Below are 12,083 nucleotides of genomic sequence, written 5' to 3'. Positions count from 1 at the left end.
ACACACTTTTACAAGGCCACGGTAGTCGCTGCTGCGCAGCAAATACTCCGATGCCCATTAAATCCCTATGGGCATCAGAGCGATTACCGCAGCAGCAGCTGCTACCACAGCTTTGTGAAAGGAACCCTTAACTTTTATAAGACAGGCTAGAATACCATCCTCTCTTTCCAGTATCTATAGCATTAATTTAACTAGTTTTTCCCGTTTTAGAAAAGGGATTTAATTTATATGCTGAGATCGTTTTGAAAAGATGATATACAGTTAAAATGAAGTTACAAGTCAGAAATGCATGACTATTGTTTTACATGCCAGTTAATCATTTAAAGCAATTTATTTTAATTAATGTTGAAAAAATATATAGAGGCTTTTGTTTGTGATGTTTTCTGTAGTGTGTAAATATTATGGATTAAAAAAAAAAATATCAGTATACTGACATTTCTCCTCTCTTCACAGCAGAAACATTCACTTGAATTTAATTTTATTTTAAAGGTCTGTGTAGAATCCGGGCTGAAATTAATTTTCTTGTTGTTTTTGTTAAATCTATACGAAGGTAACATGCATTGTTCTGAAGATTAAACTCTTACAGTAACTCTAATTTCAAGGTATCCTCTTACAGTAAGGGGTTTAAAATACAATTTTATGAACTAGTAACTGAGACTGTCTGGTTCACTTCCTACACTTATTTTCCATGACACAGTTTTAGGCAGTACAATAAGAGAGCAAACAGCTACAGATGCAATTTTGGATAACAAGGGCTGCAGCTTTATTAGTGCTACAAACACATAAGTCAGTCAACCAACCAATATTATCAAAACCCTTCTAGCTTATCTGCCACATCCCAGCAAGACAGTCTACTTTGAGCCCTGCTGGAGTTTGAGAGATCATCCGACAGCAGCCACAAACGGCCTGGAAATTGATTCCCAATTTCCTGCACAGTAGTGCACAGCTACTGGGTCAATGCCTCACCTCTCTGTGAATTATTTTTATAGAGTTTGCTTTATTGTACATTTTCTCTCACTGTAAGGCATATAGGGGTCCTTTCATTAAGGCGCGCTAAATGATAATGCATCCATAGAATATCATACGCGCGTTAGCATTTAGCATGCGCTAATCAATTAGCGTGTGCTAGATTGGCGATCGCGCCTTAATAAAAGAGGGGGATTAATTGGATTGTGCCTTATATAATGAAGCTGATAGAAATGTAGAAATATGATGGCAGATAAAGGCCAAATGGCCCATCCAGTCTACCCATCCACAGCATCCACTATCTCATCCTCTCACTAAGAGTTCCCACGTGCCTGTCCATAGAAACATGAAATATGAAGAGACTATGTTGGATTCAACTAAATAAAACAAAAAAAAAACTCTGTGGAGTGACGATGTTCCTAAATGGACTTTATTTAGGAACATCATACGCGGACTTCAGAAAATCTCTGAAGACCCACCTCTTCAACACCACCTAAACTCTCCCCCCTACCAGTTATAAACCGCCTCGAAAGTCCTCCCCCTTCCTTTTCCCTTCCCCAACTCCTAATGCTGTACCTCTCTTACGCACATTATATATATCTAGCTGTAAACTGCATTGATCCCTTGTAACTGTTCATATTGTATCATCCTATAACTTAGTATAACATCCTATATCTGATTGTAAACATCCTGTAACTGTTCTCTTGTTAATACCTTGTACCTTACTGTAAACACCCCAGTACCCGCTCACTTTGTATTATCCTGTATCTTATTGTAAACCCCCCAGTACCCTGTACCTTATTGTAAACTTCCTGTAATTGTTTCCGTGTTAATATCTCGTACCTTATTGTAATCACCCCAGTACCTGCTCACTTTGTACTATCCTGTATCCTACTGTTAACACTGTACTCTCTCTAGACACGACTTCAATGTAAACCGCTTCGAACTTAGGGTATAGCAGTATATAAGAAATAAAATTATTATTATTATTATTTGAAAGTGTCAAAGTTCCAAAGGTACACTGAAATCATCCACATAAAAATAAATCATCCACATAAGAGCCTTAAAGGACCTAGTCCACTAGGGACCCCTGAAGAAGACTTTTTGTCGAAATGTGGACCGTGTTGGGTCCTGTATCCCTAGTGGACTAGGTCCTTTAAGGCTCTTATGTGGATGATTTGTTTTTATGTGGATGGAATTATTTTATGTGGATGATTTCAGTGTTCCTTTGGAACTTTGACACTTTCAAATAAAGTCCATTTAGGAACATCGTCACTCCACAGAGTTTTTTTTTGTTTTCTCTGGATTTTCTTCTTTGTGGATATTTTGGGGTCAATTCCTTTTGTTTTTTGCTGGATTCAACTAAATAAAATTGAGAGTTGTGTTTCATCTCTGCTGTCTCAGGCAGTTTATTGTGTTTCATACATGATCCCATGAATTTTGGGCCCTCAAAACTATTTTGAAAACTACTCATTTTGAGGGTATTAATGTTAAGTGATGTAATTTTCCCAGATAGCCCATATGTCTTAAATATTGGTTTGATTTTATTTTTAAACAGCTAATTTTTACTACTTGGAAGGACAAAGCGATGCTCTTCTCTGTGGCAACAATTCAGATGCAGGGTAAGAAAATATGTTTTCTTATGGTTTGAACTAAGTTTCCAGAATTTTCCCTTTGAGCGGCATTTGTCTCCTATGGACACACTTTCAAATCTGATCTAAAGTATGAGGGCTGATTGAATAGTAACGAGACTTAAAAAAATAAAAAAATTCATAATCAGATGACTCCACAGGATCTGAACATTTGTCTGTTTTCAAAGTAGGATCCTTCACATTCAATACAATTTTTGCAGTGTTTCAAAAACAATTCATAGCTTGCAGTAGACTGTTTTATGACATCACTTTTAGTGCTGTGGCTGTGATGATTTAAATTTCATCATACTGCAGCATGGCTAATTATTTCACCACCGTATGCTTGCTGTAACATTTCAAGTGTTTCATTAGTGCTCTTTCCAAGTTTAACAGAAAATTCAATCACGCACCCCTGGCGTACTCTCATAGGCACATTTCCCTCATCTGCCATGACGAAACATACAAAGTTCTTCCTTTTGCTGTGACCCAACAATGTAAGACTTTGGCAGTTCAACTGCAGGTTCAGAAACGTCGATGTATGAGATTCACAAGAACTAGCACAGCATTGTCACGTCTCCTTCTTGGAAAGAAAAACAGAAGCAGTCTCATTACTTTTCAATCAGCCTTTGTATATCATAAGGCACACTGATGAGATCTATTTGCATACATTGAGAAAGCAATATACACAAATCTATTTTGTGAATCTCTGTTCTGAAAAGCAGACTGGTTAGATTTTCATTCAGGATGGGATTAGGACACTACTTGATAATGCAGTGCATTATTGTCTTTATAGATCTGAAAGAGAATATTTAGCAACCAGTTAATTAAAATATAATTTAGCTGGGTTAATGTCAGACAAGATTTTAGCAGAAGTAGTAAATAGGATGACAAAAGCCTAAACAAACAGATGTCATTTCAAAGATGTTTTTTTAATTTCTCTAGCTCATTTTGTAATCTAATATAAATCAGTAATGCATTCCACTCTTTGAGATCTGCTAAAGAAAAATTAGGTAATTCCAACAACCCTAATCCCTCCAATCTCAGAGATTAACTAGATGGTAAGTCTTCAAACTGAACACCAAATAAAAAAATAACAAACATCAAATAAAAAATAACAATCAACCGCTACACATTAAAAATGATTAACAAAATTTTAACAAAAGAAATACAAGCGGGGAGTGGGATAGACCACGTCAATCTTGAGAACAAACAATCTTTATTCCAATTTGCAAAGAAATAGTACATATAAAACCATATATAATAATTAGTCCTATAAGCAGAATGCCCTTATTGTAGAAGGATCTAGTGGATGACCTGACATGGTCCGTGTTTCGGCCTCCAGATGGAGGCCTGCCTCAGGGGTGTGATTATGGGTCCACTAGGTATCACTCCAATGCTGGAAATACAAACTTCTAAAATTAAAACATCTGCTGGATGCTAAACAACTTGAAACGTCTGCAGGACTCGTAGATGAATCAAATGCTCAAAACAGGATACATTAAAGTCACCTGATTAAAACACGCCTAACAAAATTTTACTCACACACAAAAAACAATCGGTAACCAGCAGACTCTTTTTAATACAAGAGCTATATGTTCAAACCAGTTACCAGTTGTGCTGCTGCATTTTGTACTTCCAACAATGGTTTTAGAACTGAAGTAGAAAGGGCTAAATCAGGGGTGTCAGAGTCCTTCCTCGAGGACCGCAATCCAGTCGGGTTTTCAGGATTTCCCCAATGAATATGCATGAGATCTATTTGCATGCACTGCTTTCATTGTATGCTAATAGATCTCATGTATATTCATTGGGGAAATCCTGAAAACCCGACTGGATTGCGGCCCTCGAGGAGGGTCTTTAACAACCCTGGGCTATATAAAGGCCATTGCAGTGTGTCTAATTTTTACAGAATTAAAGATTGAACAAAAGTATGAAAAGGATTCCTTCACCACATTCTCTATGTATAACTCAGTGGCATGTGATGAGGGCTTTCAGAGCATTCAATAAATCCTCAGCTCTACAGCCCTGCTGTTTTATTTTTTTGTTTACTTTTTGCTTGATATAGTTTGATTTGTTGAGTAGGCAGCCCGCTCAACCAGTCATACTACATCAAACAAAAGTAATAATTAAAAAAAAAAAAATGCAGGGATCTTGGGCTGGGAATTCTCCAAACCCCTTGAAAGCCTTGACAGTACTGATCTGAATTTGATTGGCTGAGCAGCTGGGGTTAAATAGCATGGACTCTTGCTATTTTGACCAAGTACAGGTACAAGATCCAAAAACCCAAAAGCTCTGAAAACCGAAATTTTATGTGAACCGGAAGTCAATTTCCCTGACATGGCTCATGCTGAAACCAATGCAGATGCATGTGTTTCTCCTAGTCTCTGTGCAATTCAAGTCGGAGGGCTGGAAAAATGGCCCAGAGAGCTGCAGATTCCACTTAGGGTGGCAATTTCATGGTCTTACGCTCTGTCTTGTTCTGACTTAACATTACCATTCCAAAATCTGAAAAGCTCTGAAAACTGAATTATGCCCGGTCCCAAGGATTTCAGATATAGGATCTTGTACCTGTACTTGTGTTTGGACTAGTCACTATTATAAACAGGATACTGTACTAGATAGACCTTTGTTTCTGACCCAGTATGGCAACTCATGTTCTTAATGTAATGATCTTTTATTTTACTTGAGCATTTGCTAAGAGTTTAGAATTTGGTGGTATTGGAACAGTTAATTTAAAAATTTAGATTTAGAATTATGATTATAGGGGTGAATTTATCAAGCAGCATTAGGACCTTTTTTCATGTGTTAGGGCCTTAATGTGTGTTAAGAGAAATAACACCTGATAAATATGAAGAAGCTCTGCATGAATTAATTCTCTTAATATGCATTAAGGCTCCAATGAATCCCTCCCATAAATTCTATCAAATAATTCAGACATTTGCTCACAGGCAGGTCATTACAACTCCCCATCACTAGGGATGTGCATTCATTAGCATATTATTCATTTATTTTGTCAATATTCCTTAAAGAATTGTAGTGCATGTAGAATTCATTTAACACATATTAACCTACAAATAATGCAAGTAAAAATGATTTGTGAGCATTAAAAATTGTATTAAAAATTGTATATTCAAATATGTGCAGCAAATAAAACAGGTCTGAAAATAGTTAATAAAGACCAAAATTCCAAAAGCACTTGCTTAGGCACACCACTAGACATCACAATTTTTCATTCCGTTTCTGTTTAGGATATTGATTAAATGCACTTTTTCGTCATCTTTCTGTTTTTGCTTCATAGTCAGTGTCCTGAGGGATACATATGTATGAAAGCTGGTAGAAACCCTAACTACGGTTACACAAGTTTTGACACATTCAGCTGGGCATTCTTGTCACTGTTTCGGTTAATGACTCAGGACTATTGGGAAAACCTATATCAGCTGGTAAGAAATATTTTTTAAACAAATATTAAAGGGCCCTTGTACAAAAGCAATTACAGTATAGTCTCGATTATCCAATATAAATGAGACTTGACCCATTGCCGGATAACTGAAAAGTCGAATAACATGAAACACATTGATATTGCCTAGAAAATGTGTATTTCAAGTTCTGCAGTGAAATACAGGATCTCGGTAGCAACAGACAAACAGAGGTAGGTGCTGCCCTTCCACTGAATCAGATGCCATGAAAGTGGAAAAAAAAGCTGCAATGACATCATCCAAAGTCTGTAGGCTATGTTGGATAATTGGATTAGCGAAGGTTGGATAATCGAGACTCTGGTGTGTGTATCATGTATATGTATGTACATGCTGAAAGACCACTTAACAGAGAATGCACAAATATTTATTTGTGCTCATTAAAAAGAAGCCTTTTTAGTTGGTTTGGAAAAAAGTGTGCATGCTAATGTTAAAAATGTAGTGTCCATACATCCCTGCATTCTATATAGTATACCACAAATTCAGCACCTAATGTTCGTCACACAAATGACGGCACTATTCTGCAGTATAAGTTAGCGCCTAAGGGCCAGATTCTACAAATGGTGCCAGTATCGGTGGCCGCCTAAAAAATGGCCACCAATTGTGTGTCAATCACGCAATGGCACCAATTGTAGAATCGTGGCTATCTCAAATATAGGCACCAGAAACATAGGTCAGGGTTTTCGAGGCCTACATTTCCAGCGCCTATATTTGATGTGAATCGCACCTACAGTGGTGCCTAAGAATGCCTAACAGTGGCGTAGTAAGTTGGGGCGAGGGGGGTGGTCCGTTCTGGGCACCATGTTGGTGTGGCACTCCTCCTCCCCACCCACCTCCTCTTCCAATTCCTCCCCTCCACGCCATCCTTCCCTTCCCCCATACCTCTAGTTGAAGTTGTTGTCCGTGGTGGTCAACAACGTGCTCTTCACAACCCTGTCAGCTCTCCCACTGATGTCACTTCCAGGTGCCGTGAACAGGAAGTGACATCAGAGGGAGAGTCGATGGGTCGTGAGGAGCACATTGTTGACTGCCGCAAGCAACAACTTCAACTAGAGATGCAAGGGAAGGGGGGGGCGTGCGCATGGTGGGAGGGCAGTGCTTTTTGTTGGGGGACCAGGGGGACCTATAAACCACTGTTGGTCGGAAGGAGGTCTGCGCCACACTGGCTTTAATTCCAATTGAAACTGTGCTGCAGATTTCAGCCACAGATTCAGTTTCAGCCGAAACCGAAAAACCCTGCTTCAATCTTTGTCTAAAGCACATAAATTACATAATGCTGTCAGTTATGCGCATGTCTGCAGCATTTAGGCACTAACACCAGTTATCTAAGGCTGGAAAGTTTTTTTATGCCTAAATGTTAGGCATGTTAACACCTGGTTAGGTTAGTATTCTGTAAAGTTAGAAGCTCCTATCAGTGCTCTCTGTGATCCTAATTGTAGATACCTTGTTACAGAATTGCTCAGTTAATCATCCATTGCCTCTGGTACAAGCTTAGATTTCAGTTCCTTTGAGGATAGAAAAATGCCTCCTGTACCTGAGCATGATTTTAGCAGGTAGAATCTTCTCCTGCCTTCTTAAATCACTTTGAGTACTGACCCCTAAATTTCTGCTTTCTGATTTCACTTGTGATTGGTTATGCAATTGTGTTTTGTCGTGATTTCAAATCTTTCATTTGTCCTCTTTATCTGTTTGGAATGGATTGTAAGCGGTGTTGATCAGGGTATTACCATATATACTTGAATATGAACAAATAATTTTTGAGGGGGAGAGAGGGGAAGGGGGCGCCCTTGTGGTCTGGCTTACCACTAGACCACAAGGGCTTAAGATAGACCCGGGGAGAGGTCTGTGTTGGGTCCAGGAGGGGGCGGGGGTGGGTGGGTGCAGAGCTGGCCAGTACTTGAATCTAAACCCTTCGTTTAAATTTGAGTTAACATTTCCCCCACCCCATTTTTAGGGAAAAAAATGTTATCTTGGTATATATTTGGATGGGTTTATATTCAAATATATACAGCATCTCTTATGTATATGTGTACAGTGCTGTGTAGGTTTATCAGTGATCAAACAGAAGAATTGTTTTTATTTTCTTTCCCCTTCTTTCTAGACTCTGAGGGCTGCTGGTAAAACCTACATGATATTTTTTGTTCTGGTGATTTTCCTGGGCTCTTTCTATCTGATAAACTTGATTCTGGCTGTTGTTGCCATGGCCTATGAAGAACAGAACCAAGCAACACAAGAAGAAGCAGAGCGGAAAGAGGCAGAATTTCAGCAGATGCTGGAGCAATTAAAAAAGCAGCAAGAAGAGGCGCAGGTAGTATTGGCATAGAATCTCCTAGAGAGTCACCATTATGTGTTCTAGTCAACAATCAACATTTGATAGTCTTGCACTATATATTGTGGAATAAGTTGCTGCTATGTTTGAGGCAGGAGGTGTCTTTTAAGAAGTTTTAAAAGGACTTGAAGACATGATTTTTCAGGTGTTTGAAGTGAGCATGAGGACATTGTGGCACAAATTATGTCATTTGTAATTATGTATTGGTTTTATATATGTGTTATGTATCATGATGCAATCTAGTTTTTAATTTGTAAAGCACCTTGATGTGCTAATGCTTGAGGGATGTAAAGGAAATTATTATTAGTATCCTATCCTACGTTTGTTTTATAAACTATCTTGAATGTAATATAATTTAGGATAGATAGGAAATATGCATCGCAGTTCAAAATGTACTTCATTTTCCTCAAAATATCAAATTCTTCTCTATGTTAGTACCTTCCTTAGTTAGGAGTATGGTGTGTCTGCCTGATACTCCTTGTACTACTGTATATGAGTGATTAGACACATCTCCTGCTGGTCCAGTAGGCTCCTCCAGGGGGCAGACATTTCTTATTACCACTGAAACTCATGTTTCGTTAAACTTGGGCTATAGCTTAGTGGGCTCTGCAGCTGATGTAAAAGAAATACCTAATTACCTCTTTAATATAGGTTTGCCTACATTTAAATCTAATTTACGGTATCCTTTGGTGCGCATGTTGTCCCCAGCATTGGTGCCTTCTGAACATCCTGCATACTAATTGCTTCTAGCACCAATGGTAGTTATTGAGCTTCAACAGTGACTAGAGGAACGGTGACTCCCTCAGAGTCAAGAACTGCTATCAGTAGTGGTGTGTGAAGTTTATCAGGATTCAGACTCATGGTCCTAGGAGCCACGGACTGGAGATTTGCAGCAGCAGATTCCACTAAGCTGTAACCCAAGTTTAACGAAACATGAGTTTCAGTGGTAATAAGAAATGTCTGCCCCCTGGAGGAGCCTACTGGACCAGCAGGAGACGTGTCTAATCACTCATATACAATAGTACAAGGAGTATCAGGCAGACACATCATACTCCTAACTAAGGGAGGTACTAACATAGAGAAGAATTTGATATTTTGAAGAAAATAAAGTACATTTTGAATTGAGATGCATATTTCCTATCTATCCCAAACTATATTACATTCAAGATAGTTTATAATAGAAAAGTAGCTAATACTAATTACCTCCCAATGCCCAAAGAACCAACACACAACAAACTTTTGCCTTAATGCTAAAAACTTACTGCCAGATCGGAGCTGGCATTAGGGTGTTTAACAAAAAAGTTTCCTTCTTTTTTAGTTCTGGGCTTTCTTTTCCATTCCACAAGCTTATAATCAGCCAGCTTTCCAGCACACCTCTTGTGCACATGTGTCAGGCATGCTCCTCCCCAGGAGGAATATAATTTGCATGCCATTAGTATTGAGCAATTGTAAGTTATTTTGCTGCGCTGTTCCCGTGGTAGTTCCCAGCATTGTTACTTACAGTGCCGAAGAATAGTTAAGGGAGCATGTTTACAAAAGTGCAGTTAGCATGGGATTTAGGAATTGAATACTTGCTAACCATTAGCACTAGTCTTGTGCTAAAAACTCCACACTTACATGTTTGGCATGGGATGCGTGAAAATTGGGTGTGGGCTGCACATGGTAGTTAGCACTTAATAAATGGAACACACTTATTGTAATTTGTGCAGTTGACATGGGTGTACGTAACACTTTCTCAAGAGCAAGTATTACGTACGTTCTCATGGCATTAAAAATATCTGCATTAATTGCAAATGAATTTAATGTACAGTAAAAAAATTTCTGTACGGTACTGCAAGAGTCATTCTGGATATGCCCTGCACAGCCTTTGCACTTTGCATTCATTTTGGCTATAAAAATGTAGTAAGTGTAAAAAATAACCATCTTTAGTATACAGAGCTTTAAATAAAATGTCAGTATTCAAAGTAGTTTGTGAGCTAAGTGACCAGAAGAGGCTTCAGCCTGCTTAAACTGTACTGATCCGACTGGCTGCCAATCTTCAACAGCACCTAACTGGGCAGTGCTGACCTCCTAGCAATATTACTGTTAGGAGATCAGCTTAGTCAGTTGTTATAAAGTCATGCTCTGAAAGCATGTCCATCTTGTGAAATTTGTTGCCTGAAGATGCATTGAAGACAATTAGCATAGCTGGGTTTAGAAATGGTTTAGTTGAATGAAAAACTATAAACCTTGTATGCCATGTGGGTTTGGAAAGCCACTGAGTATGAGTAATAAAGAATAGATTTATTGCTTGGGATTCTGATCTGGATTGGCCCATTGTTGGCCTGACCCAATATGGCAAATCATTTGTCCCTATATTTTTACGGCAGGCAATAGCAGCTGCTGCAGAAGCAATGGCCGAATCAAGAGAATTCAGTGAAGATGGACTCAGAGGGCTATCAGAGAGTTCTTCTGGAGCATCAAAGTTGAGCTCAAAAAGTGCCAAAGAGAGGAGAAACAGGAGGAAGAAAAGGAAACAGAAAGAGTGGTCTGAGGGGGAAGAGAAAGGAGATGTTGAGAAGTTTTACAAATCTGAATCAGAAACCAGCATCAGAAAGAAAAGTTTTCGTTTTTCCATTGAGGAGAATCAACTGGCATATGAAAAGAAGCAATCTTCTCCACACCAGGTACAGCTGCAGCATTAATTATATCCTAAAACTGAATCATAGCACCATTATCTGTCAGCACAAAGTATAGTAACATCTTTACATGGTACTTTAAATTCTTAGTTTGACAACAGAGAGAGGCAGAGGTACAGTATGTCTCTTGAATGTTTTAATGTACAGCGCTGGATATGTCTAGCAGCCCTATAGAAATGATAAGTAGAAGTAGTAATACAGACTCTGGGGAGAAAGAGTACATGTAAAAATGGATAATTTATTACATCAAAGTACCCCATAATCAAAAGATAATTTTCAAGAATTCATATGAGCATGAATGGACTATGCTTAATTAAGGTTTCTTATGTCTGGCATAAACGCATATTACTGCCAGGCTGAAATGTTTCTAACCATTACATCCAAAGTCTTCCGACATTTTTGTTTTCCCATTTTGTTCACACAAAGGAAAAAGTCTAGTAGAGAAATCATATGAGAACTACATGCAAGTCTCAGATAACAGATGAAATTTATATTATTTTCTTCAGTATTACCTGCTAAGGAACCAGAAGGAAAGAATTCTTACAAAAACAAAACTAATCTCAAAGAAAGTCAGTGGACAGTATCGGAAATATACCATAAAAAAGAAGACAATAAAGAAATGATAGAGAAACCATAGGGAAATACTGTTTCCATATAAAACAGTATATTAAAATGGTAGATGTAAGAAAGAAATTTAAGTACAGTAATCCTTGGAGCAATGGACTATATGGGGAAAAGCAGTTTCTGTTGCTTAAAATCCTTTGTTCCTGATGTACGTTATGCCCAATGAAACCCACAATATAAATGCAGCCAGATAGCAAGAAAATGGGGCAGAAAGATTATAGAAATATTTTCCATTGTTTAATGTTCTTGGGAGGGCCTTTGGAAGGGGGATTCCTTTCTTTGGGTGGGGGGGAGTGATAACTTCTGTGTACTGTTACCAATATCTTTTGTTCTGGTGTCTGATACTCTAAGGAAGTTGTGTCAGACAAGGAAACGTCCTCAATGA

General features: G+C 38.3%; 1 protein-coding gene across 1 annotated transcript in view; it reads left to right on the top strand.

Annotated features, from left to right (window-relative positions):
* Positions 1-12,083, top strand: part of LOC117360466 (sodium channel protein type 2 subunit alpha-like) — a 233,013-nt gene that overhangs the window by 112,702 nt on the left and 108,228 nt on the right. The window contains exons 9-12 of the mRNA XM_033944243.1: positions 2,525-2,588; positions 5,893-6,034; positions 8,169-8,375; positions 10,766-11,062. Of these exons, the coding sequence (XP_033800134.1) occupies positions 2,525-2,588; positions 5,893-6,034; positions 8,169-8,375; positions 10,766-11,062 (710 nt within the window). The remainder of the gene's footprint in view (positions 1-2,524; positions 2,589-5,892; positions 6,035-8,168; positions 8,376-10,765; positions 11,063-12,083) is intronic.

This window comes from Geotrypetes seraphini, chromosome 5, assembly GCF_902459505.1.
Source record: "Geotrypetes seraphini chromosome 5, aGeoSer1.1, whole genome shotgun sequence".
Taxonomy (NCBI): domain Eukaryota; kingdom Metazoa; phylum Chordata; class Amphibia; order Gymnophiona; family Dermophiidae; genus Geotrypetes; species Geotrypetes seraphini.
This window is presented reverse-complemented; position numbering and strand designations above follow the sequence as displayed.